This window comes from Topomyia yanbarensis, chromosome 3, assembly GCF_030247195.1.
Source record: "Topomyia yanbarensis strain Yona2022 chromosome 3, ASM3024719v1, whole genome shotgun sequence".
Lineage (NCBI taxonomy): Eukaryota > Metazoa > Arthropoda > Insecta > Diptera > Culicidae > Topomyia > Topomyia yanbarensis.
The window spans coordinates 406,773,399-406,800,792 of NC_080672.1; the positions used below are offsets into that span (position 1 = coordinate 406,773,399).

At 38.7% G+C, this 27,394-nt stretch overlaps 4 protein-coding genes across 5 annotated transcripts; 1 reads left to right on the forward strand and 3 right to left on the reverse strand.

The window, feature by feature from the left end:
- Positions 1-6,717: 6,717 nt before the first annotated feature.
- Positions 6,718-9,171, forward strand: LOC131688634 (uncharacterized). The gene is made up of 3 exons (XM_058973039.1): positions 6,718-6,891; positions 6,949-7,603; positions 7,661-9,171. Exons 2-3 carry the CDS (start codon positions 6,951-6,953, stop codon positions 8,952-8,954), a joined length of 1,947 nt encoding a protein of 648 aa, XP_058829022.1. The 5' UTR covers positions 6,718-6,891; positions 6,949-6,950; the 3' UTR covers positions 8,955-9,171.
- Positions 9,172-9,184: 13 nt separating this feature from the next.
- On the reverse strand, positions 9,185-10,827 carry LOC131688636 (uncharacterized). Its single transcript, XM_058973041.1, has 4 exons — positions 10,710-10,827; positions 10,388-10,637; positions 9,945-10,332; positions 9,185-9,723 (listed from the first exon to the last, which is right to left on the reverse strand). The coding sequence occupies exons 2-4, from the start codon at positions 10,561-10,563 to the stop codon at positions 9,301-9,303; spliced, it is 987 nt and encodes a 328-aa protein (XP_058829024.1). The 5' UTR covers positions 10,564-10,637; positions 10,710-10,827; the 3' UTR covers positions 9,185-9,300.
- Positions 10,711-25,659, reverse strand: LOC131688635 (isocitrate dehydrogenase [NADP] cytoplasmic). The gene is made up of 2 exons (XM_058973040.1): positions 25,507-25,659; positions 10,711-12,061 (listed from the first exon to the last, which is right to left on the reverse strand). The coding sequence occupies exon 2, from the start codon at positions 12,048-12,050 to the stop codon at positions 10,821-10,823; it is 1,230 nt and encodes a 409-aa protein (XP_058829023.1). The 5' UTR covers positions 12,051-12,061; positions 25,507-25,659; the 3' UTR covers positions 10,711-10,820.
- Positions 25,660-25,762: 103 nt separating this feature from the next.
- On the reverse strand, positions 25,763-27,338 carry LOC131688637 (coiled-coil-helix-coiled-coil-helix domain-containing protein 7). Of its 2 annotated transcripts, XM_058973043.1 has the most exons (3): positions 27,192-27,338; positions 26,773-27,063; positions 25,763-25,898 (listed from the first exon to the last, which is right to left on the reverse strand). In XM_058973043.1, exon 2 carries the CDS (start codon positions 27,038-27,040, stop codon positions 26,783-26,785), a length of 258 nt encoding a protein of 85 aa, XP_058829026.1. In that variant the 5' UTR covers positions 27,041-27,063; positions 27,192-27,338; the 3' UTR covers positions 25,763-25,898; positions 26,773-26,782. The 2 variants fall into 2 exon arrangements, with proteins under 2 accessions (XP_058829026.1, XP_058829025.1); XM_058973042.1 differs by lacking the exon at positions 25,763-25,898 and having other exon boundaries at positions 26,612-27,063.
- Positions 27,339-27,394: the final 56 nt, after the last annotated feature.

Genomic DNA, 27,394 nt, shown 5'->3' on the forward strand with positions numbered 1-27,394 from the left:
TTTGTCACTATATCAAACGGGAAAATTGTTATTTAACCCTTAAATGCATGAGACTCATTTTTCCTTGGTACTCATTTTTCTGGAAGGATACGATATATACCTCTTGTTAAGGCTTTATATCACGGAATTCGGTATGTTGCCAAATGGCAACAGTATGCGTTTAAAGGTTAAAACCAAAATTTGTTTATTTTTACTGATATAAGTCTGTCTACTAAACTTAGGCGCACAGCCCAGGGCGCAAGCGAAATAAGGCGTAAGTGAAATATTTCAGATTTTTTCAGCTGCAATTTATGGACATCCCAAATCCATCCGAAATTTGAGCCTAAATCAGTTGTGTCACTTGGGACGGAATTCTGGCAAAAACCAGTCGGAACTACAGCTAATTTTCCAGGTGTTCAACTGGGACTTTGACTCTCGATTAGGGTTGCAACCTCTGGAGAGGCTTTGACCCGGAGATTTTCATTGACCGAGGGGGTAGTGGATTTTGAATGGAACTACACAGAAATTGGAACCAAAGCGATTTCTCGGCATTTTAGAGCACTTTAATCGCTTTTTATTACTACGTTAAAGTAAAGCTGTAAATTTTTCACTTTTGAGTACGGTTTCACTTCCCTGACTAAGTGCCAAGAATACAAAATCACCAGCTACTTTCGCTGTGGAGGATAAATCGAACGAGCATTGCTCTCCTCCACAACTAACAAGAAAAGGAAAGCAAAGGAGAGAGGGCTGCGGCATCACATGAGAACCACTATGTGATGTCGGTTATTCATCACCAGAGGTCGCAACAAAGGGGAGAAACCTAGGGGCAGATCACTCTATATATATAACAAATTTGCATCAAATTGAAAAAAATGCATTTAATTTCCATTTTTGCATCAGCTTTGCACTGCCCCGCAAAAAAGTTTGTTTAACAAACGTCCTACGCTGATCCACTTTGTTCGACGTTTTATTAAATATAGGCAGAGATGCCAGATACTTTTTTCAAATGTCTGCAATAATAATTTTAAAAGTCTTGGAAGAACAAAAAATGTCAGTAAAACTATTCTTGACCAAAAATGGCTTATTGATGATGTGTTATATTACATGAAAATAGTGCATTTATAGCCCAAGATAAGTACAGAGAAATAGCTTATGGAGAAACAACCTAAAGTAGATTTGAAACTAGTTTAACCAAAAGCCTTTATTCTCAAAAATCTGTAAATATCTGCAACCAAACTAAAAAATCTGTAAATATTTGCAACCAAACTAAAAAATCTGCAAATATCTGCGTCATCGAAAAAATCTGCAGCTTAAATTAAAAGTCTGCGAATTTGCAGACATGTCTGCAAATATGGCATCTCTGAATATAGGGCTAGTTTTTCTGTAGGGTTTTGACGTCTTACACGCAACGCAAACAACATTACACGCAACGCAAAAACATTGCACGCAATGCAAAATACATTATGAATTTCTATTTTGATGGAAATAAATGCATTTAATTTCGCTGATTTTTAAAAATGCATCACAAGTGATCTGCCCCTAGGGAAAAACTCACTTCTCTAGCCAACAGTTAAGGATCGTTGCAGGAGTAGCAACAACACCAGAAGAACTCGTTTGATGTTGACTTAGTCAGTTGAATTAGAACATATCTGCCATATCTTGGTGCAGCTGGTGATAAGTACCACTAACAGTGAAGTGATTTGGTAAAATTGCAGCAAAATAACTTTTGGTCCCATTTTGAGCGACTTAGTGGGATGCAACATTTCAATTGTAGCATATAGCGAAATATTACTTTCCTTAATTTGTAGTAAATTTGATTGGTTTTTTATTTTCATTAGTCGGGCAAAATAAACCTGAATCAGAGTAAAAGTTAACCTAGACTTTTTAAATATTTTGTAAAGAATCAATTAATTCCAAAAATTTAAATTATGTTTCTTCCCACCAAACCCGGAGAAATTGATGTGAATCTCGGAGATCGCTCCCGAAAACCGGAGTCTCCGGGTCAAACCCGGAGGGGTGGCAACCCTACTCTCGATGGAGAAAAATTGGACTGGTTGTAGTGCCACTACCGAACCAACGACACGACTAGACACTCAATGCAACATGCTGTAGAAAAAGTGTCTCGAGTGATTTACCTCCAGTTACCAATATATTGAGTCACCCCTCGATGCGGGCAACAAAATAATTTCTTCAGCAACCATATTTTGTTTGTTTACAATATCAATTGGCTCGTTCCTGAAAAAATGGTTTGGTAGCGGATATATAATATAATTTTCTGTGAACCTCCCGAAGTGTTGGCAGGTGTCGAATGGGGACAAAGAGTAAAATATATGCACACAATGATTTAATACTGGTTAGCTTGAAAAAACGAATCGGTAAGTTTTGAATTTTAAGTTACATTTTGTTGGTGTAATTTGGGAGCATTTTCAGGTTCACCCCCGTTATAACTGATGTTGGTAAATGTGGGAAATATTACAACGCCACGAAGTTCGGCTGAAAAATACTCGGCAAGATTTTACCTTTGCGAAGAGTAGAACGGTTAAGAACATTGGCAGAGTTGCGCTAAGGGCAAGGACCGCCCAAGGAACTGCTTCAGAGACTATCTGGACATTGGTGAAAAGGATTTCCAATGTCTGCAATACGACGAATTATTGTGGGGCAAATTTTGGTCACAGGCCACTGATCAACCGTTGAAGAACTACGTGGCCAATAATTTCCTCAGAAAAAGTGAGACACAGCATAGATTGGTAGTTCATCAGGTTAAGACCAAAATAATATTCAGCTCGAATTTGTAGCCAGAGGAGCAACACAGAAATTAACGGGAACTTAATTCGCACCAAATTGTGCCAGTGTGTCGAACGGAATCATGGGAGCAATATGGTTTGTCAATGAATGTTATACAGCTCGGCAGATTTAACAAAATTGTTTTAAAATACAACAGATCTATGAATGAATAAAGTTTATGTTACATATTCGGTCAGAAGTTGGACGTTTCCATCCAGACTGTTCCGCACCGATTCCATAATCAAGTTTTAAAATACATGACTAATCCTCGAAAAAAAAAATCAAGTAACATGACTAGGATCTATAAGCGGCTTAAGTGGAAATAACCAGACGAACCATTGTTCGTCAAAAACATCTGTTAAGAGATATTGGCGTTTCTACTTCTCACTAAAGGACAGATAATGGATTCGAAACGGCGACTTTCCAAGAGTCTTGGGTAATATGATGACGAGGAGCTGCATCTGATAGGTAGAAGAACTTAGGAAAGAACTATCACTACCTATCACGGGTCTCACGATTAAAACTCGACCAGAGCAGATAAAAATCTGTGCAATAGAAATAAAGAACTAAGAAAGCCTTCTTTGATTATAATGACCGTGCGGCTGGATCCACACGATTCTAAGGCTTTTTGCTAGAGGACGTAAATACACCATTTCCGTATGTTTGTCCCATGTTCTGTGGGATTCCCTATTCACGGGCGGAAATGCGATTTTTCGCAGTATTTTCGGCCATTAGTGTTGAGTTGCTATGTGTAATGTTGCATTTTAGCTAGCAAATAACAGTAACGCATTTATTTCCAATAATCTTTCGGCACATTTGCATTACATATGGTCGGTGTTAAGTCAGACCGGACTAAGTCGCAAAACATAAAAAATGAGATACTGATAGCACTGTATAAAGAATTTCTTTAGCTACATTAGACTTTTGCCAGATTTAAAGTATGTAACAATAAACAAGAATTATGACAAACACTAATTTCCAATTATAACGAAGATGGTGCTGAGATTAAAACTTTAAATTCGTTTTTTCTCGAAATCAATATTTTGTCACTTGGTCCGGTTTGACTAAACACCGAATATATGATGTACAGCATCCGCACATGTAGATGGCTAAAAAATTATTGTATTAGCAGGGCTAATATCACTATATGGTTAGTAGTTATACATAGCATAATCGCACTGTTTGTCGGACTCCTTATAGTATTGCTTGTATTGGAAGCCTTTGGCCGTTAGATCAGTTACTGGCTTCCAAGGATTATGACTACACTAATATGACGAAATGCATAAACCGATCCGCATTCCCGGCATTTAGTTGTTGCATGCGTTTTTATAGAGATCGAATAATCATCTTATTCACTGGGACCGCTGGGACCTCTCGTCCATTTGTTTATGTTCCTACGAGGTGAAAGTAGAGCTTCTATTAAAGGAACATGTGCGTTTATTTACTGGAAGGGATGATATTTTAGTTTAAATTCGTGATGATTTACGAGATAAGACTGATACTTTGAGTGGTGAACACTGAAGGGCCTATTTATTTCCATAACCCCGGTCGGATGTCGGTTGGAATTTCTTGAATCTATTCTATTATTTGAAGCGCAGGTAACCACAACGGTAACTATAGGGATAGGACGTTTATAACAAACAGAACAGCTGATTTTTTCACTGCTGCCAGTTTCATGAGTGTCTAACCAAATGTCATATTTGACAGTCCCAGTTACCTGAATCACTGAGGGGTAGTCATATGTGTGATACAGTTTTGAAATGCAAGTGTCTAGTCGTGTCGTTGACCGAACGATCAAGATCACCACTTTGACCAAACCTCATATTGCCCTATATAATGAATTTTGGTAATCTTTGAGTAAAAGAGCTTTTGGTTGCAATGAGTTGCGGAGGAATTGAAATTGACAATTGGAAGCACTTGATCTGAATAAGTTAATACAGGGTAATTCATCATTGGACAGTTTTAAACTATATAACAAAAACCTGTTTTAATCCACCTAGTGGTGCTATTGTGCCTTTCTCATTTATCCACACTATGATTCAGTAGCTGGTTACGTTTAACATATAATTGTGAAAGTGCCTTAAATTCTTATTATACTTAGCATGTATGCCACGACTACCACGAAAGTCGACGCTGACTCGCTTTAAACAAAAAGTGTAATATTTATGGTAAAGAGCCTATTTTCATCCTATTTGGGAGGGTACCTCACTAATTCATTGATTATTCGGCCTACAATTAATGGAATGCGTACAAATCGGCATCAACAGCTTTGCTTGGTTTTTAATAACCAATATAATAACACAAATGCCCTGAAAACGGTAAAATGTTCGTTTTTGAACGCAACGAAAACTCGAATCGAGTGCCCCCATTTTTTGCCCTACAACTTGACTCAACTCGTTGAACAAAGATGGCAGACGCTGCTCTAACGAACGGCTTCAAATGGGTAGGGTGATAATAATAATGTGGCGAAAATAGGCTTATTACCCTAACGAGCTCAATCAGCATGCAAATCGATCTGTTTCAAATATTGAATGTTTTCTTTATGTGATCATATTTTGATACGCTTGGAGAATGACTTTGCAAGGGGAGCGGGAGACTTTTCTTACATGTTCTCCGAAAAAAAGAATGTTTGTTTACTTTACACGATAGGTAGCCATCTGATCAGATCGCATTTTTTTGACAGTCGACTGTTCGATAGGTAGATTTGGCTTCACTCTGTGCGAGCCTTTATAACATAAACAACGCCTTTGGGTCGAACTGGCGAATTAAATTCGTTAATTGGACATAGGCTGTGGCCCAACCAACGAATCATGACTGTAGTGGACTCAGTTGGCCGATGTCAACCATATTATGGTCGGAGTGCAGGAAAAACACATTCCTTACAGAGCGCTTATTTTAGTTGAATAATTTGAAGACAGTAAGCTGGTCCCTAATAAACATCGTATGATTTAAGAGCCTAACGACCAGTTCAGGGTATCATCCAAACAATATGTGGTATCGTTGGACTATATGGATTAAAGTTTGTGTATAATCACAGAGAACAAACATATAAGCTAGAACAAACTTTACCGAAAAACCTGTGTAAACATTTAAATGAAAATACGTTGAATATCATCCTCGCATACAGGTTCGCATGCGTGAGTCACCATTGTATCCCAGTTTGTATACAAGTGCCGTATAGCGATTGCTGAGCGATCGAAGCACTGACTAGTGGCAAGTTGCTACTTGCTGTTGTCATTTCAAAGCGACTGTTTAATTTCTTACACAAGTTGAAAACTTTACTTGTATGTCAGTTCTCAGTGGCATAATATTTTTTATTAGGAGTGTAAGTCGTTCCATTATGAAATGGCAAACAATACTGAACTACAATAGCATGACAATTTGTTCTTAGTGCCCGTTAATACTAGAAAAAGCCCTGTTAAAAAACTTCATGTTGAATCACCCTGTATATGCCAGGGTTTGAGACTAAAATTAATTACGTTTGAAGTAAAATAAGGGCGCTTGCCAAAACACCGAAAGCATGCCAAGTATAGTTCAGCCGGAAATGAGCCGGCATTCTGGCTGATTCTAGTTAGCATTCCTGCTCCAGTGACACAACCGATTATAACTGTGTAGAATCGGTTGCTCGATCGGTTGTGTCACTGCCCTCAAAGAACGGTTGGTTTCAAAATCGTCCAATGGAGGACGTTCGTTGGACGACTTTCAAATAACCGTTCAACAGAGGTCCATCGTTGGACCCGTGTTGAACGATTTTGAAACATTTTTTTGAGCTTCTCAGTGGGTGGAGCAGGAATACGAATTAGAACCAGACAGTATTCCGGTTCATTTTTCAGCTGAACTTAACTGAGTGTTTTTAATAAGAGCGGTTGGTAACCCTAATATATTTTAAAATGATGGCTGGCATCCCTGAACCTGAGTAACGTCTGATCTGTCAATCTCTTTGTTGGCGTCGTCTTGACGTTTTCAAATCACGGAACAATCGCAAGGAAAATCGCATCGAGTATATTAGCGTACGCGTTCTCCATTTGCTGCTCGCAAAAGTGTAGTTTTCCCGTTATTTCCCTTTAAAGTTATATCGGAGAATAAGTTTGTGTTGTTGGTGATTTGTGATAAAGTATTAGACAGGAGGTAAGTGGAATGATATGGTTAAACAAGCGTGATTCCTCACCTGTTTTTTACGTACAGCGATGGCGGATGATCAACAGCCTGGTCCATCTCAAGCGTCTGCATCTGGGAAGAATAAAAACCAAACCGGCCAAGAGCAGAATCAGTCGCAAAGCCATGGCAGAAAACGAAAGTTATCGACAAAACAAGCAAGGGCAAACAAAAGAGACGGTCCCACCGAAGAAGAGCTGGATGCTGAAAGGCTACGCTGTATGTTAGAACCGGTTCTCGAAACATTGCGTGGCCTGGAAACGCGCAATGAAGGCGAAGTTATGAGAGCACTGATCACCACACTCCAACCGTCGCAGGTCGAAATTGAGATGGCACTCAATAATGTCAAGATGGACTTGGACAATGTACTGCCCTTCCCGAACAACAACTACATGATTTACGATTTCGGTTCCATCAAGTCCGGATTGGCTTTCCGAGACTCGGATCTTGATTTTTACGTTCATTACGAGAATAATAGCGAGAGTCCACCGGATCAGAAGAAGCTTATTCATGTTATATGCGGTCGGATGGCACGAGATCCGAATTTTTACAACCTGACGAAGATTCTGGGGGCAAAGGTGCCTCTTTTACGTGCCGTTCATGGGCCAACCAATTTGACCTGCGACATTAATTTCTGTAACGCTCGCGGCTGTTACAATAGCAAGTTTATTCATGCTATAACTAGGTAAGAAATGCGCACTTTGAGCACCTCTGGAAACGAAGACATGTTTATTTGTTTTAGATTTGACCACCGTATCCACAAGCTGGCAGTCATCGTTAAGTTCTGGGCCAAGTGCGCCTTTCTGTTGACTAATCACCGGCAGATGAATACCTACTGCATCATAATGATGTTGATATTCTATCTGCAGACAAAGAAACTGCCGCTGCTACCATCGGTTCAGGATTTGCAAATGGGAATCCCCAGGATTAACTATGGTGCTTGGAATTTGGGTTATCCGCGGGACATCGATTTCGTATCGATGAACAAAGAATCGGTTAAATCATTGCTGAGCAATTTTTTTAAATATTACGCCAATTTTGAATATGAGACAAATTTGATTTCTCCGTACGTTGGCCGCCTGTGCAGTGTACAGGAGATGAAACAGTCCAAGGTACGGGAACTGCAACCGTATTACCGGGCTGTGGGACACCAGAACTATCCGAAGTTTAATTTTGGTACGATGATATCGATTCAAGACCCGTTTGAGTTGAATCTCAACATCGGCGGAGTTTGCAATTCCACTGCACACTTTCAACAGTTCAAATTGAGCTTCAAACAAGCCCATGAAGTTTGCTGTGCAACGAGCACAGAGCCGTTTAATAAAATGTTGGAAAGTCTGTTTACTAATGTAAAACGCTATCAAAAACCTGGTAAAGCTGGCGCAAATCCGACCAATAACCAAGCCAATAACGGTACAATACAGAAAGAACTAGGGCAAGTTGGCCATTGGAAAATTTGTCGACTGCTGCCGATTGAATACGAACTATTCATTGTTCGACAGATCCTTCTAGCTAAACTCACCGATAAAGAAAGCGTCATTACCGAACGTCAAATCAAGGATATGTGGGCCGACTGCATGCTGGATTTCATCGAGGATATTCTGCAGAAAATTTACCTCTGCACTTTGACACCTTTACCGGATGCGGACCCCGCCTCGAGCGTTCCCATTAGTATCAACAAAAAAGACCTACGCACTTTCCAACTAACTTCTGAACGTCAAGTAATCTTCAAACGTCCTCGGCTGCAATTTTCTAACGAAGAGGAACTGAACAACGAAATCGCCATCAGTAAGGCTCGATGGACGATGAACAGACCGCTCGTCTTCTCGACCCGGGTGGACATGTTCAAGACACAGGATGCCATTGAGTTTCACATCACCGAAGAACAACGCAAGAATGGTTCGATTCGAGTATTTGTCGAAACCTGTTTCCTCCCCCAGGTCAGAAAGTGCATCGGCGGCTACTTCAAGCTGATGCTGTCCAAGACTGAGGAAAAAAGTAAAGCACAGGCAACAAAATCAGCAGCAATGCAGTGAATTGTGGTTTGGATTACATTCGGATATGTTTCTTTTTTACGATTAGGTTTCAAAGCTTAGCAAAATCAGAGCTAAATTATTTAAACTGTCGACATCTTAGTGTGAGGTTTTTTTTTATTATCTGTTCTTTAGGACAGAACAAAAGTGAATCACGATCTGAGGTTTTCAGCACCCTAACCTCTTTTAATGAAATAAAGGAATGATTGCGTAATATCAATTTTGTTGTATGATCGATTTGATAACATGACAAAGAACAATTCCGTCATTTAGAAAAACTGCAATTTTCGTCGGAAGTGTCAACAAATAAATTAAATTTGATATTAATGTACTAAGCCCAGTGCTGGATCTAGGAATTCGTCAATTCTCCCATCTTTTGCATCAAAGCCGAACTGAGTGAAATGAACGCAAATGCTCCTTCTTCCGGCAAAGGAAAATTGCTTAGAAAATCTCCCTTCTCGTTAAGTCCAAAATCGTCGATACGGGTCATTGGTGTATTATCGGCTACCTTCCTCGCGGCATCCAATAACGGTTCCAGTGGATGTACGGGCATTGAGCGAAATGGACCTACCATTTGGTGGTGCAGTAGATAGCCCATCAACGCTAGGGCATAATCGTTCCGTATTCCCTTGGCTCGGATGCAGCACTTTTGGTCGATCTGAGACAACGCTTCAACCCATCGGCAGGCCAATCGCAGCTCCGGGTAGGATTTCATTGAACGAAGATAACTTCTTGACAGGAAGAGGAAAAACTCAAATTGACGGTCGAGAAACTGCGAATGAATAAATCGGGTAATCAGTTGTGGTAGAAAACCACAAACACGTTTCAATCAAAAGCCCTTTTGCAAGAATAATTATTTGTGCGTCGTATGCTAGCAAGAAGCGGCAAGAACTCTGTTTTATATCAAACATATTTGCATACTTAGTTCTGATGCGAATATGGAAATTAGCGGGCTTTTAATTACCTCGGAGCTTAGTACCTAGAAGAACTTACAGTTCCACGGGCATCCTTCCCGCCACTGCACTGTTTGGCGTGAGTCTGACATTTCCGGATGGCAGGTATTTTAAGTTTAGTCCCCAGTTCCGCCAAAAGGGCGAGATGTTCCTTCCATTCAGCGGCACTTTCGTGCCATGCTGGGGCACGCAACATTGGCTTCTTGATGGCGGCAATCTCCGGGATTTGAACCGGAGGTGGCTCATTGAAAGGAACTTGAGTTTCGCCAGCTAGCGAACCGATGCAGAGCATCTGCAGGTAACGGTTTCGTTTATCCCGGAGGGTTTTCACGTTTAGAAAAGGTTCGCATAGCTTGGTGAGCCATTTATTGGCAATTTCTTGGTATATTTCGTATTCAATAGTCGGTATTAAATCTTGAAGTAATGCGCTGGGGATAGTATGAATCAGATATGCGTATTTGTAATGTGACATCTTAAACCCACCAATAATAGGAAAACTCAGTATCCAACGAGACGTCTGAGGCTCCAGCAGATTTTGGTTTATCCTTCGAGGAAGAACTGGCTGGTTTTGGAGCAGCCTTTTCAGTAGTCTTTGGAGCAGTTTTTTGGGCTCTTGGAGCAATTTTTCGAGTAGATTTCGGAGCAGCTCTAGTTGCCATCTCTGCGAGGGGTTTGCTACGAGCGATTTGTCAAAATAATTGGATTATGAAACAGCTGCATGGATTGCTTTGATCTGTACAAATTTAGGGCAAAAAAAATAGTTTTACAAAAGATGAATGTTTATTATCAAACAATTACAAAATACCACAAAAATTGTCCAGCACAATGTTCTCTGAGAATTTTGCAGTCCCGCTTACGCTATTGTACAGCTAAATGCCCATCCCAAAGCGGCTAGCACTAGCTTAGGAAAAACAATTTAAACCAAAGCAGCTTTCAGATTATCACCCAGCTTATTCATGAACTCGAATGTTTCCAAATAATCGGCCCGAGTAACGTTGGCCATACCCTTCATGCAAATGGCCAAATCTTTGGTCATGAAACCCGCCTCGATTGTGTCGATGCAGACCTTCTCCAACGTTTCGGCAAATGTCTTCAGCGCGTCGTTACTGTCCAGCTTGGCACGGTGCAGCAAACCCCGAGTCCAAGCAAAGATCGATGCGATCGGGTTAGTCGAGGTTTCTTTGCCCTGCTGATAGAAGCGGTAGTGGCGGGTAACGGTTCCATGGGCGGCCTCGGCTTCCACGGTTTTACCGTCAGGGCAGACTAATACCGAGGTCATCAATCCCAACGATCCGAAGCCCTGGGCAACGGTATCAGACTGGACGTCGCCGTCGTAGTTTTTGCATGCCCACACAAATCCTCCTTCGGCTTTCATGCAGTATGCCACCATATCGTCGATTAGACGATGTTCGTACCAAATACCTGCAGCTTCAAACTGCTTTTTATAATCTTTGTCGTAGATTTCCTGGAAAATATCTTTGAAACGTCCATCATACTTCTTCAAAATAGTGTTTTTCGTACTAAGATACAGTGGAAATTTGCGGTCTAGAGCGACCTTGAAGGACGAATGAGCAAAATCAACAATTGAGTCATCCAAGTTGTACATGGCCATGGCAACTCCAGGTCCCTTGTACTGGTGCACAACGTAGTTGATCGGTTTTCCGCCCGCCGTGGGGGTGAACTTGATCTCCAAAGTGCCGGCACTGGGGACAACAAAGTCCGTAGCCTTGTACTGATCACCGTGAGCATGACGACCGATAACAATCGGCTTCTCCCATCCGGGCACTAGCCGGGGCACATTCTTGCAAATGATGGCCTCTCGGAACACGGTCCCACCGAGAATATTACGAATTGTTCCGTTCGGCGAGCGCCACATCTGCTTGAGATTGAACTCCTTGACGCGAGCCTCGTCCGGCGTGATGGTGGCACACTTGATACCCACGTTATACTTCTTGACCGCTTCGGCGCAATCGATCGTCACCTGGTCGTTCGTTTTGTCACGGTTCTCGATTCCCAGATCGTACGTGTGCAGCTCGATGTCCAGGAATGGCAGAATCAGCTTCTCCTTGATCGAATCCCAGATTATGCGGGTCATCTCATCGCCCAGGATGTCCACCACCGGTCCGGCCTGAATTTTGGCTGCCATGGCTGCTGATACTGAAAGAAAAAGAGAAGAGGATAAATATGTACGAAATCTCGTATAGATTTTAATATAACATGGAGTAAGATTTATTTTTCATTTTTCTTTACGAGTGTTGAGCTGTAGAGCTGGGTTTTAGGAAGGTTTCCTCGTCAGAATCACTCCCCATGATTGCAGACGGGACGGGAAATGTCACCCACCAAAACACTGCTTAATGCCAATTACAAAGGGCCGTAATTCTGATTGTGATACTGAGTGTACGGTTCACATGTGCGGGTGTACGGACTTTACGATCGCGTGGGAATGAGCGTTTGTGACCGCCTTAATCAGATTATAAGCACTGTAGCATTCACTAAACCGGCGTTTGGTGGTTGCGGAAATTTGGAGGCAGTTGTACGTGGATGAGCGCGATGGCATGTATTACATTGTGAATCATCGCAAAGAATTCGGGCGTTTGTAAGTTACCGTGTTCGATCGTGTAGGCATTGTATGTCGCGTGTGTATACAACCGTCTGTCCATTCGCATATTCGTGTGTTCTTGAATGATCCCGCGGATCATGAATCTGATACTTAATGTTCAGTGTACAATTCAGATGGTAGAAGAGAGTGAGTTCTGCCTGGCGTTCCCGGTCATATCGCCATGGAATGTGTTGTCTAGTGGATATGAGCGTAATTTTTTCAGATTGGTCCTACTGAAGGCATGAACCTAGGCTGTTAGGGCCGACTGACCGAGAGTGACTTCCAGACGTAACAAATTCATGATCGCGCAAAGACGAGTGTGCACGAGACCACGCTTGTAAATTTATAATTGCTCACATAGTTACCGGGGTGCTATCCTGTTCGCGTGATCGTGGGCGTAGGTGTGCCTGAATGATAGCGAGACTCGAGCGTTTATATGTTAACGTGTGCTAGCGTGTATGTAACTTCGCGTGCATAAATTCGGTTTTATAACCATGTGGTTATTCGTATATGCGCGTGTATTCTTGACGTATCGCGGACCTTGAATCTGATACTAAATATTTAATGTATGATTGAGATAGTAGAGAGTTCCTGATCATGTCTCCATGGAACGTGTTGTCTAATGGATACATAAAAGCGACATTTTTTATTGGTTCAACTGAAAGCATGAGTCTAGGCTGCTAGGACAGAGGCTAGGGACTTTCAGGCGTGACCGATTTATGATCGTGCGAGACGAGGGACGATTAAGACCGTATTTGTAAATTTATAAGTACTAGAACGTTCACTTAATTGTCGAGGTGTTTTAATGTTGGCGAGATCGCGGGACTAAGTATGTGTAGATAATTGCAATTGCATGTTCTCGTTTGTGACCAGATTTGTGTTATCGCGAAGGTCACAAGCGTTTGTAAGTTTGAATTTGGAGAGATTGTGAGTGTATATGAGAGAATATGCAACTGATTGTGTTAGTGATTGTTAGTATGAATCTAATTTAAGATATCGTAAAAAAGGAAAAATAACATGCCGAATAATAATAAAAAGATGCCACGAGATTAAGTATAAATTGACCGATATGATTTAGTTATACATGAGTAGTGAAAAATCAAACCAATAGAAGTACAAGAAAAGCAGACTGATGAAGTAGAAAAAACACATGTAACATGTAATCTATTTGAAGTCGTCTAAATACCAGCAACTGCTCTTTATCTGCCATTAACGACACTTGCATTCTGTAAGAATTTTATCATATTACGCTGACCCTGAAAGGATGATTCACGTGTGTCGGTAAATTTATCGCACCTTAATTTACCCAAACCGATCTTCCGCAATGAATAAAATCGAATGCACGAATTGACTAAGTGACTAACGAATCCTAGGAAGGATTACCCACTATTCTATCATATACGTCAGTTTCATTACCTGACTCAGCTGTCACAAATACTCAAACGAACACATACACAGATAGACATGCGACTAGTACATAACAATTGTACAGTAGTACTAAAAACTACAATTATTACTACTCTAACACTAAAAGTTTTCTACTTTTACATTTCTTTGATTAGCCTATGCACGATGACGAAGCCGACCGATCAATCGACACCGTCAAACCCATCAACCTAGGGAGGGAGTTCGCCGTATCGTAGGTAACGGCCTGCAAATGATAATGTTCTAAAGGTTGTTCCGGATTGTCACGCCACATAACTCGTTGGAAATCGGAATCTTCTTTGGGAACAGGAACTTGCTGATACATCTTTTCTGTATCGCCACAAAATTCAATCGTGGACGTATGCCAGAGGGAGAATACGTTGAAAAACGTCTCGTTCACATTTGGCCCCACTAGCAGACTATCATTCAATGACACTCCGGAAGAATTCTAGTACGATTTGTCCAATGCGACAGCCAACTCGCATAGTGTGACCGAGAGCTACATACTGAGCCATAAACTCTTGGTAGTATTTTAATTCCGACTTGATGCTGAATTTTCTCTCCAATGCTTTGAACCGCCGGATGGTAGCAGTGGCCGATGCGCCCAATTCCGGCTTAAGACGGTCAAAGGGTAGGCAAACTACGAACCGCCCTTTTTCGTTCCGGGATATGGAGTATTTAAAATGCTCAGCAGCGCGAAGCTCGTCTAGGGTGAGTTGCTTGGTTTTAGGTATCTACTCAATTTCCCAGAATTTTCGAAGCGTTTGGTCCAGGTTAATTGTGTCGTTAAGCCAAGTATCGCATGATCTTTGTTGGTATTCGATGTGTTGGCGTGATTACCAATCAGGTAGGCAAAGACAGAATTCTTTGCTATTGATATACCCCGACCGCTAGAACGGAAAAAAGAGCTTCTATGCTTAACAGAAAATCGCTCTTACAGCAAATGTTGTAGCTTGCGTCTGCGAAAGGCGCCTTGGTCAAAGCAGTAGTACCGACGTCAAACTGTTGACTCGGTTGATCCGGAACCAGAGAATTTAAAATTAAGGCTTCCACCACAATGACAATGCGATCGTCGAATCACGATGAAATTTTCAGCGTGACTGCTTCAGTTGTCTTGCTGGAATTTCCGTTGGTCAGGACCGTCTGAAGGTAATGCAGGGCCCCTGGGCACTCTTGAACTAGGGGGCCCCTATAATTGAGCTGGTATAAACAGCTGTAGTAATAGGATGGTCAAAAGAAGATTCCCAGCTTTACGGAACTATTTCCACTCTATGCCACACTGAGAATCTGCCGTGATTCATTTAATTTCATTTAAACCAGGGTTGGTATGTGTAACCAGTTTCAAAGCGACATTTTTATAGTCTTCATGACAGCTTACAATATTTTAAATAGGGCGGATGCTCTACAAAGCAACATTATTAGTTTTGTGCCAGTCTAAGACTGACCACCGAAGCAACCAGAAGTTCAGATAATACCTAAAAGCACACTTTAAAGTTCACATAAAGTTTTAAGTGAACTTTCAAGCTGTTTACGCTTTAAGCACAGACTAACAGACATAAAAAATATTGTTCCGATAATTTGCCTATAACACTAGCTCCACCTTTCATTCACGGTCCCAAGCACTCATTTGGGTTACCCTCCTGGCTTGGGAACAATTGTTTACTAGTAGTCTATCCCCCATATGCTTGTTTATATGTCAGTGGCGCCATAATTTCAAAAGCGGCCACGGTTCCAGCTACAGATATATTTAAAATTACCGTTAAAGTGGGCGAAACAATATTTTCGAGTGTTATGTCTGTTAGTCTGTGCTTTAAGTTCCATACTTGAAAGCTGCTTAAGCCGCTCTTAGAACATGAACCGTATCGCACAATTACTTAAAACGAGAAGCTTATGTAGTTTCCTTATACGAGTTTTTTTTTGCTTGGGCAGGCAGATTAAAGCGCGATTCAGACGATACATCAGCTTCCGTCAACGTCAACAGAACGTAACCGTTCCGTCAGGATAAGTTAAATACGTTTCTTTTGCGCCCGTTCACACGTGCCGTACGTCAAAACGTTCCGTGCCGTTGATGTTGTGTGTGAATGTCTCCATTTAACTGCATGTAACTTATCCTGACGGAACGGTGACGTTCCGTTGACGTTGATGGAAGCTGATGTATCGTCTGAGTCGTCCTTAAAGCGTGCCAAATTCGGTCAAAAAGTGTCGAGTCTTCGTAAGACGTCAAGAAGTCGCTTGCATGTAAATTTGTCCATTTACAGACTCAGATGTTACGTGGAAATTAACGAGGGTCTGTCCCAAAGGGAAAAAGAGCGTGTCCGGATAAGAATAAGAAGAGTGGCAGATTTGACAAACGTAAAACAGATTCAAGATAATCTGCATAAGGTGTATGCATGTGTGTACAATAATATTTTTGGTGGCAAACGCTTTGAGAGGCTGAAAGCACTAGTTTCTATATTCAAAACATTGTTTTAATTTATTTCGTTTTTATTAACCTCTTTTTTGGAAAGTGAATCAGTATTTACGCAATGTCGATCTTGCCAATCGTAAAACCAAAACTCTCGCTTTACGTATGCCTATGCCTTATCTGGTACCATCTTGGGTTTTCACGTCATTTGCAGTTTGACAAGACCAAAATTTGACAAGACCATAATTTGATGTTGGAACGGTCTATCCCTGAGAATGATCATAGGAAGGGCAATCCCTCGGAAATTAATGCTTTTTCTAATCGGCAGATCCCTTGCCAAACAAGCTTTTCTGGTTGTTTGGCTATGGTTCAGTGCCTTCCAATCTTCGTATACCTGGCGTACCAAACGTTCGATTGTTAAAAATAAATTGAAACTTGAATCGAAATGTAGGATTGACGTTTGAACTGGTTCAATAGTCATACAGTGCCTCGTTTCCGCTCGTTCAACCGGTCCCAAACTTCCGAATAATCGAAGTCGGTGATAGTGAAAGTACTGACTTTTTCGCATCTCTTTGTAGGTAGGAAAGTAGGTATGGCAGCGTTATGGAATCCTTAAGATTCAACTGAGAATGCTTCTAAAATCAATTAGCAGTATCCAAACAATGTTCCAAGTACATTGATCAATTTTCATGACGATCGTGTGAAGGGTAGCGAAAAAACTGATTTTTTCCTTTTCAAAGATAACTGCTTTTCCACGCGTTCTTACTTGAACCTTAAGGTTTTTTTAAATGTATGCAGTTTTCGGTCCTTGAATGAGGACTATTGTTTTAGGTCGCCATTGAAGATCGACAATGTACTGGTAGCACGTATATGGCACCCTCTTACTTCGTTTGTATTCACACAGAAAAATGCATTGTAGATCCAATAATATTCTGGTTCAAACTCAATAAAAAAACGTGTTTAATCCACCTAACAGTGTGATGAGACATTTCTTATAACTCTTATCACTCTTCGGATATTATATCGTTTGAGAACATTTAGAACTTTATGCTTCGCGATGTTTTTGATAACACATACTATATGGGATAGTGGCAGGACTCAGAGAATCGCTCAAATCAGCATAGGACAACATCAGTGCTAGAAATCTCAAATCAAATCAATGGGAAGCGAAAAAATGGCCCATAAAATAGACATACAAACGAAATGTTGTTAATGCTCTGTTAATAAAATATCTATATTGTGGTGGGAAAACTGATTTTTCCTAAAGGGGTTATATATTGTACTGAGCCAAAAAAATCGATTTTTTTTTAATCGATTTGAAGTTTATACTTTACTCAAATTTCCAACACGACTGAGAAATCAACGCTTTTTCTTGAAAAGGGTGATACTAGCAGTGATACCATTCAAAGAAAATCAACAGTGAATATTTCCAGACTTTTATTTCCTATTTAAGAACTATTGTGTTTTTTAAATCCTAGATTGCATGATTCAGTGATCGAAACCCAAAACTTCATAAAGTATTTGAAATTATTAAATTAAAATTTGTTTTTGCTATTGAAATTTACAAAATGATAGTATCGCCCCTTTAGCGATTGTTTACTTTTTCGGTCCCACCTATCAGCATTGAAGTATCGTTCTTACGTTTTTTTACAATAACTACCGTTCTACACCACCGATTTCGTCCGGGTTTTTTTCAATAGCGATCATTGTTACTATTTACAGCTGGTATCAGCTTGATAATCCTCAAAAAAATACGAAAATGACAGTTTCGCTTCTAAACTGCTAGCAAAAAAAGTATCGCCCTGTTTGTTTGCATGGAGCGTGGAGGGCGAAACTTTAAATAAACAAACAAAAATACAGTTTCGCCCGTTGTATTTTTTGCTGTAGTTTAAGAAAGCAATATCGTAGAATCAAAATTTTTAGGTTAATTGGTTGCGTTTCAAAGCCCTCATTCGCATGTATGAAAAAAGCCTTATGTTTACATTTGTAAGTATCGCCATTTTCACAAAAAAGGGTTGAAATGAAATCGCAGCTCCTGATATCACGCTATCTCTGAAGTGCATGCGTGCATAGTTCCAAATTTTACTTCGACATCGACTTTTTCTTCTTCTTTGCAAAGGTGACTTCCCAGTAGTATCCTTGATTTGAATTATTATCGCTAATCCTAATGCCAAAGAACAAATAAAAACCTCTCGAAAACTAACCGTTTGGGAAAATCATCATCATTACTGGAATTTTCATTTTCACGAAACTTTTCGATAACCTTCCGTCACTTGCGTTAATGCACTGTGTGCACAGTGCTCTGAAAATCTAGCGAAATCGTCTTAGGGCACCAGCGGGTCTAATTCAGAGCTATCTGCGAGGCGAGTTTAATCTTTAAAGAAAACTAAAAATTAATTTCTATCCCATAATTTTCAGTTCAGCAATTCGAGAGATCGTGCTCACCGCAAGCCATGAAAAATAGACTACGTTGTGAAGCGATGGTTACTATTTATTAAAAAATCACGGTTAAATAAAAAAAAATTATACTATTAAAAAATTTCAAATAGTTTATAATTTTCACAAACTTATTAAGAAAAATTGTTTAATAATCTTTCGTAATATTGTGTAAGAAAAAAGCTGAAAATTTCAGTATTTTCTCTAACCCTTAAGTATACCAATTAATTGGTATACGAATTGGAATAGGTTCGCCAAATTTTGGAAGAAGTCTATAAAAAAAATCCCTTGAAAATTACCTAAAAATTGTTGTAGTTCGATACAATAAAAAATCCCCAAAAATGAAATGTACCTATTAATGTGAAACACAGTGAATAATACATACAATAAAGACCCATTTTTATCAGTCTCATGGTGTATTTTAGGCTGACAAAATGGGGACATTGACTAAATCGAGCAATTTTTTTTCTTTATAATAAACTGAAGCTGTTAAAATATTCTTCCCGTCCCTTGATGTAGTCTGATAACTATTTCTGATTATGATGAACTTTTTATTTTTGCATATTTCCATCTTCATGATAAGGAAAACATGCTCAAGAAAGGATTTACTCGAATTCAGTCTTGTTCGTCTGCTAGAGCCCATCAAACATATGTTCATATTTGGCTGATAAAATCAGGGTTTCAATGTATTATAATAGATATTCAGCATTCGAAGAAGTTTCTCGTGAACGAGTGTAGAAGGACTTTGTTTCTACTTACTTGAAGTCAGCGGCGTAGCCAGAAATTCGGTTTGGTGGGGGTTTGGTGAAAATCGATCATACTGTCCAAACGGCATAATTCCGAAACCGTAATTTTTGAAGTTTTAAAATTATGCAGAATTAATTTTTCAGAAAATAGTAACAGAGTTCGTGTCTAGCGAATTTGTTGAGAATTTATTGTAGTCATGAATATTAACCTGAGAAAAATCACCATAAATACTTCTTGGACGATATACCATCCAAATTATTTTATCAAATGATGCGCTGTTTAACGTTTGTAAAACTCATCGAAGATACTAAACCTCCGAAGTTGGCGGTTTCAAAATGATGCTATCTTGACCTTAAATTACTGATTTTAAACATTTGACCTACACATATAATTGGTCATACAACAAAAATCAAATGCTCATCAAAATCGATCAGAACCTTCTAGAATCGAATGGAAATCGTTATTTTTCATAAATTTCTCTCTACATTCGGAAAGTGTTATCCTCGTTATTAATCATATTACGTTTTCGTCTCAACTCGACGCATTCCCAAAAAAACCTGTCTTAATCCATCTAGTGGTGCAATTGTGCTTGTCTCATTTGTCCAGACTACGATTCCATGGCTGGTTATGTTCAATACAATGGTGGAAATGAATATTACATGTTCAGTACGATTTGCACATACATACAATGGATCGACAGCCACGATCTTGAGATACTATGTGATACTGAAACATCGCTTGAAACCAGCGGCGGATCATGGAGAAAGATCCGGGAGGTCCAGGTCCCGCCGAAAATTTTCAACTTGTTAAGAAATTTTAAACTAGTTTTAATTTAAAAGTAGCAACCCCTCACTGCATACTCCCTCCGGGCCGGTATGATTGACGATTTTTAGAGTGATTGCATAACCTTTCTATATGAGAAAGACAAAAATGTACCAAAGTCCAAAAAAAGTCAATTTTTGTCAAACATCTCAATGTTTCATGCATTTTAAAGTCATTTGGCATCAAAAATACAAATTTGATTTTGAAAATTTTTCATTTCAGTTTATATGGGAATTTGCTGTGTGATTGCACTCTTCAACTCGTAACTCCGGAACCGGAAGTCCAATCAATAAAAAATCCAATAGCAGCCGATGGGAAGGTTGTACCTTTCATTTGAGACTAACTTTGTGCAAATCGGTCCAGCCATCTCTGAGAAACAGAGGTCACATTTTTTCCACATACACACATACATACACACGCAGACATTTTCCGATCTCGACGAACTCAGTCGATTGGCATATGACACTCGGCCCTCCGGGTCGGGATTAGATTGACGAATTTTAGAGTGAATGAGAAAGGCAAGAACATTTTTAGCAAATGTTGAAAGTTATGCATTTTGTTGGTAAGCAGTTCTATGTTTCATAGACATTAAATCAATTTTAACGTCTCTTCCTATTAAATAAAGACCCTTATTACAGTACATCTCTACAAAAACGAGATCAATTTGAAAATAAATCTGAGGACTATGATTGATTACAGAACTCTGGAATTTCCTATTGGAATGTTTTCAGGCAGGAATTTGATATTGATGCTATTAGACAACTGTGAAATCAAGACCAATAGATCAGTTACATATCAGGACCCCATTTCGACAATTTATCAAAAGTCCTCATGATGTTTACAACAACAGGTTATCAATCTACGGATCAGATAATTGTTATTGTAATATTGAATTAAATCAGTCTGCATCAATAAATTTTCAACTTTAATCCAATATTTTTTTGGGTGTGGTGGGGGGGGGGGGGGGGTGGGGGATGTTGTATGGTGTTAAACCCCAAAACCTTCTCTGGGCTACGCCGTTGCTTGGAGTTATTTATTTCGCTTTTCATTTTCCGATATGTTTCAGATCGATCCGATGGTCATAAGTTAGAAAAATTGCAGTCAGAAGGTTCGCACAAATGAACATTTTTGCACTGATAAGTTATCAAGTTCCTTCCAGACAACTTGGAAGTGTTCGGTGATTATTTCTAGTGGTTGTAGACAGAAAAATGAAATACAAAATTCGATTTGTCGTAATAATGTTTGGCTTATTTCAATGGATTATTTCTATATTGAACAATAAATAGGCGACAAAGAGTAATCCACAAACAACAAGCCATAACTTTTAAAGTATTCAAAATAGATATTTGAAGTCTTCAGTAAAGTTATTCGCAAAAGTAAGAGCTACAAATTTGTAGAAGGCATCATTTCGATATAATCACTTCCAAGAAAATTTGTGAAAATATCTCACTCATAGGGGGATTAATCAGCAAAAGCACAATACCAAAAGAAAGGGCATATTTCCTCCATTAAATTCTCAGAAGATACTATTGACCTAAAATAAGCCGTTTTGGCGTTAATAATAGATTACATGTTTTTGGTCATATTTCTGGCAATGGGAAATGATAAAAATCTTTCATTCGCATTTAATGTTAAATATTTCTTTTGTTAATAGTCCGATTTCAACAATCTATAGCTTGTTCGAAAGGTATTCGTTAAAGCTGTCTAAAAACATATAAATTGTTAATCTATATTGTCAATTTCGGCAGATAATTCTAAAAACAGCAAAAAATGCCATTTTTACGCATTCAAACATTCATATCTTGGAAACTAAACATCAGAATCAAAAACAAATTAATAGCGTTCATACTGTTTTTTAGTTCTTTCATTTAAAATTGGTTTGGATAAGATCGGTTCAGCCATTGCTGAGAAACACGAATGAGAATTTGTCCGTTACATACACACACACACACACACACACAGACACACACACACAGACATTGTCCCAAATCGTCGAGCTGAGTCGATTGGTATAAAAGACTCGGCCCTCCGGGCCTCGGAAAAAATCTTGAAAGTTTGAGCGAATTCTATACATTTCTTTTATAAGAAATGTAATATTGACAATTCAAGGCTAATAATATTTCATATTTGATTCTGCAATATTGTTGTTACTACAACATATTCTGGTTTTGACATTTCGACATAGATCTTTCATTAGGGCTTAAATCGCAAATGTAAACAAACTGCGTTTTCGCTATTATGACATTATGCGACAAAAATACTACAAGATTGAGGTGAAAATTAGTTAAAATGGTTTTTAGTTCGATTTATAATTAAAGAAAACAAAACGGCGAAACATGTATTTTCTTCGAGATTTCGACTTAGGCCCTTCTTCTCATATGGAATATAAAGGCTAAACTTACATATTTTGACAGAACCGGGCGTACGGTTATTATTCACAAAATTATTCTTTAAACGGTGGTTCTATTATATAAATGATAAGCAATATCTACTAGGATCATGTCTACTCGATAGTTGTTGCACATAAACATTCGAATATTTCGATATTTTCATGAAATTCGAAGAAAAGATGCACGCGCCCTATCATTTACATTGGGTTTCTATGCGCCCATTTGCTGAGCCCTATTAAAAAGTATACTGTCAAGCTCGCCCATTTACCCAGCCCTACCCAGCAAGACAGAGTCAGTTTAGCCCTTTTACCGCGCCCTTCTGAAAATTATGTACACCATTTAGCCCTTCCGTAAATGGTGGTTGCTGAAGGGCGAAATCACGACTGGGATGCAAATTGGGCGTAAGCATTTTTTTAGTTTCTACCCACTAAAAGCACATAGGAATTAAATTCTTTTTTATATTGTCATAAGGTTTAACCAAAGATGCTTCCGGAAAAACATGGTCATAAAGTAATTTATACCTACAATAAAAACTACATTTAGAAAGGCATCGCCGTATATTGAAACTGATTTTTCTCCATTTGAGTACATTGCGACTTTGGCCCTATTGAAAGATCTGTGTCGATTTCTAGATTTAAATCGTATTATCCGTTGAATCAACAATATTATTATTGAAACAATTGGCGGTGTTATTGATCTAGTTTTGCGAACACGTTTAGTTCAACAGTTTTGTTGAAAAATACAGTTACTATTGATATGTGATTGTAATTGAAAATGTAAAATAATTTTGTTACAGCATATTTAGTTTTGAATTTCCGTCGATGCACTTTGAGCATGTTGAGTTTGTTTTGAAAGTTTCCGAAATAATGTTACTTTCAATATTGTGAATTATGTTAACATTGGCGCTTACAAGAGAGTATTCCAAATGTTAAAATGACCCTAGCTCTTGCCCTGTAATTATCTTTTATATGCCATTACTGGGGTGCGAAGTCTGTTGAAATAAAAATGTCCCATTACGTTCAACAATGGCTCTTTGATATATTACATGCAGAAAAAAGATTTGAAGACTCAATAAAAAAAATTATTGGTCGGGAGACAATAAATTTATTTATTGAATTCAATAAAATTTATTTATTGTTCCAATAAAAAAATTATTGTTCCATTTTTAATAAGTATCAATTGAAATCAAAACAAAATTACTGAAATTAAAATTGTTTTTATTGAAAGAAAAAATTTATTGTTATTGCAATAAAGAAATATTTTCAGACCAAAAAGTTTGTTGTTTGAACTAATAAACAAAAAATGATAGGATTCAATAACACATATTTTTGGTTTAAATATGCTTAATTTTTCTGCGTGTATGATAATTTACTAACAGATGAAAAATACACGCTGATTTGTACAATACAAAACTAAAATAAAATAAAATTTGGTTAAAATAAAAATAATATTGTTAGTTCAATAATGAAATAATGTATATTGAACTATCAACAAGTTTTGAATCAAAAGTAGGCTGTCGATTGAAATCAAAAATGCATTTTGTTGGTTTAAGTTTTTCAAATTTCGCTGCGGTGTTCAAAAATGAAATTTTTTAAAATGTTTCTAAGTACCTATAATATTCTTGAAAAACAATAAATTTTTCAAATATTTACTTCAATTACATCACCATTTATTTAATTTCTTCATTTAATTATTTCATTGGAGTAGGAGTGGATGTCCACCTAATGCCCCCCCCCTGCAATCCCATCCCTGGTCTTCTTACGTCTTGAGGAAGCAAACACCAACTTTTTAAGCGCAAGCTGGCTAAATCGATTGAATAAAAAAAATTTGTAACCAAAAAAGTTACTTTGGCAAAACGTATTCAATATTTATTTGTAATTTTACTGCGTACGAAAATCTGTTAGTTTACACTATACATCAGGTCAAAGAAAAGTAGTTTAGAGTTAACAATTAACATTCATTATCTCTAATCGTAACGAATCCATTCCTAATTCTACGCTACGACACGTTCCAAATTTTGCAATAGATTCTGACAAAACTCCGTCGAGCCGTACCCGGCCTGCACCGTCCCTGACCTTCGTCTTCACACGAGCAATTCAATTAAATTTCCGCCGTTTTTTCCCTTTCTGACCTCTACCGAATTTTAATGTTAGTTGAATACCAAAAGTTACCAAGTCCTCAATTGTGTTGCCTCAATTCATTATCTAGTCATCACAATCGGACGAAGAAGCATTTCAGCAGCGCGATGCGATTTTTTTATCAGTTCACGTTCCACCAATTCAATCTTATCGGCGGTGGTTGGTTAGCGTGACGAATCAAAAACCGCTATGCACAGTATAAATTGTTTTCGGACGCACTTGTACATACCCACAACTTGTAAGATGTCGGAACACGGCGTGATTTGCTGCTCATTATGGGCCAATTTTTTGTGGTTATCAACGACGTGGTTATATAACTAGAATTTCGGTTATCATCTAATTCAAAATTTTGCGTTTTGCGGTGCGGTGGTTGTTTCAATACTCCACTCACGAACTTTCACGTCTCAAGTGACATGAACTAACACACCCTTTTCTACGCACCAAGCTTCAGCGAAGCCTCTTTTGCCCGAGTATGTACTCATTTAAATCAAACTTCATCGACTACTCGTTATTTGTTATCCAAATTTGTGTAGCTTGTACGCAAAAAATAAGGGCTGCTATGTGCAGACGGAAAACTCTTCGCGGAGGAAAACCAAACAGGTGACACGTAGGCATATTTGCTTTGAGATGGGCTTTCTTACCTGCTTCTTTTTTCCGTCCGAATGGGAATCAAAACTAATATCTCCTAAGGTAGGAAGTTACCAATTAATCCCCTATATCAACGTTGAAACTCCACTGAACACCACTGCACTCGCCGGAATCTGATCAATGACTGGACTGGTAAGTTTTTCTTGTGGAAATATAATTGTGTACAGACAGACCGGTTTCCGTTCATTATTTTGCTTTGTGTTGGTTACTGGTATACTTCTAGGGCTTATTTGGCACATAAGAAAAATTGGGTGTCTCCATGCTGTTGTGATCAATACATTCTTCAAGTAAGTTTTTGATATCAGGTAGAGGTAGAATTCAGACACCGTCGAAAACATTCTAGTACTGCAATATTTGATCGGGTATTATTATTACGGCCATGTTCCTGTTGAGAAAGGAAATACGAACATACTGTACTGTAACTGTTTGTGTAATCTTGAAATGTTTTATGGCATAAGAGTGGCTCACGTTGGAAGATTTTTTTTTAGTTCTAGTACCAATAGCTTTTACGTCAAGCAAACAATCCGGCTTCGACTGACGATAGCAATTCGACGATATAGTAAAAAACCATCGTGCGACGAATGAATTTATTCTTAAGACACAACAAAATAATTAACGTAAAACACCATATGTCGCCGCACAGACACGTTTTCATGGTATCTAATAACCGACCTAATAACGGTGTATAGTACAAAAAATATAACGATTACGCTTAAGTTCAAATTAGTGTACTTCCGAAACAAAAAACGGCATGAGCCTCTCTATTATTAACAATTATGGCATACTAATGCTCTAGTTGATATTACCCCTGGTGGATATACTACACACAAAGCAATCGTAATTGTTCATATATTTGAGCGTTCCAAGCAGGATGTATAATATACATTGTATATGCTAGGTATTATAAAAATGCAAAACATTTTTAATGAATTGTCAATTATTGTACACGGTAACCAGTTGTTAGTAATTAACATTGATCCATGTACAGAAAAAAAAGATATTACCAACCGCAATTAGCCAGAATTTATTATTAGTCTACTGGCAAATAAAGGCAATTTCGTAAAGCTTTAGAATAGCTGGAAAAGTCTATGAACAAGGTTCATAACATAGATAAATCTTTTATTGCTACAACACTCCACCGTCATTGGCGAGATGGACCGTGAACGGTCTCAGCCGTCAAGTAATTGGCACAGCAAAGAAAAAAAAAACTCCAACGTCATTCTCCTCTTTTATCACAACACATATCCTTGCAAATATACCCAACAATCGCTAGCCACTGACGGGTTTAGTCTTCATGTACTCCGCCTTGATTTGAGCTCGATCTTGTACTTCGGGCAGGTATGGATATTTTCCCTGGGCTCGTCGTTCCCTACGAACCTTGTACCAAAATTCCTTGCAATTTTTGTAGTTGCTGAAATACAGTTCGCACATACTGCTCTCGTAGTTGTTTTTATTGAGACACTTGTTAACCAGATCCTGCTCGAGGAGACATGGATTGTTTTTTTCCGCGTCGGGATTCTTTGGCATTCTAAGGGACGGAAATGTTGAGTCTACAATGTTGAAGAGATCCCGTGAGATCATTATTATCGAAATTCCGGTAATAATTTGCAGAAACATTACATAATTGAAAGCTTTTTTTAATTTGAATGGGGGCATAAATCGATGCAGCGGTACTCACCAGAATATTCTTCGATTTGCACTTCAAATGGCTTTAAATACTAACATTAATGATAATATTATCAACACTTTTTTGAGAATGTGCCGACACAAGAACTAAACATCAAAACAGACAAACGAGACAAACAGAATATGCGGTAACGCTTCTCAGCGTTATATCGTTACCAAAACAAAAAAGAGCTGTCAGAAAAATACTGAAGTTCA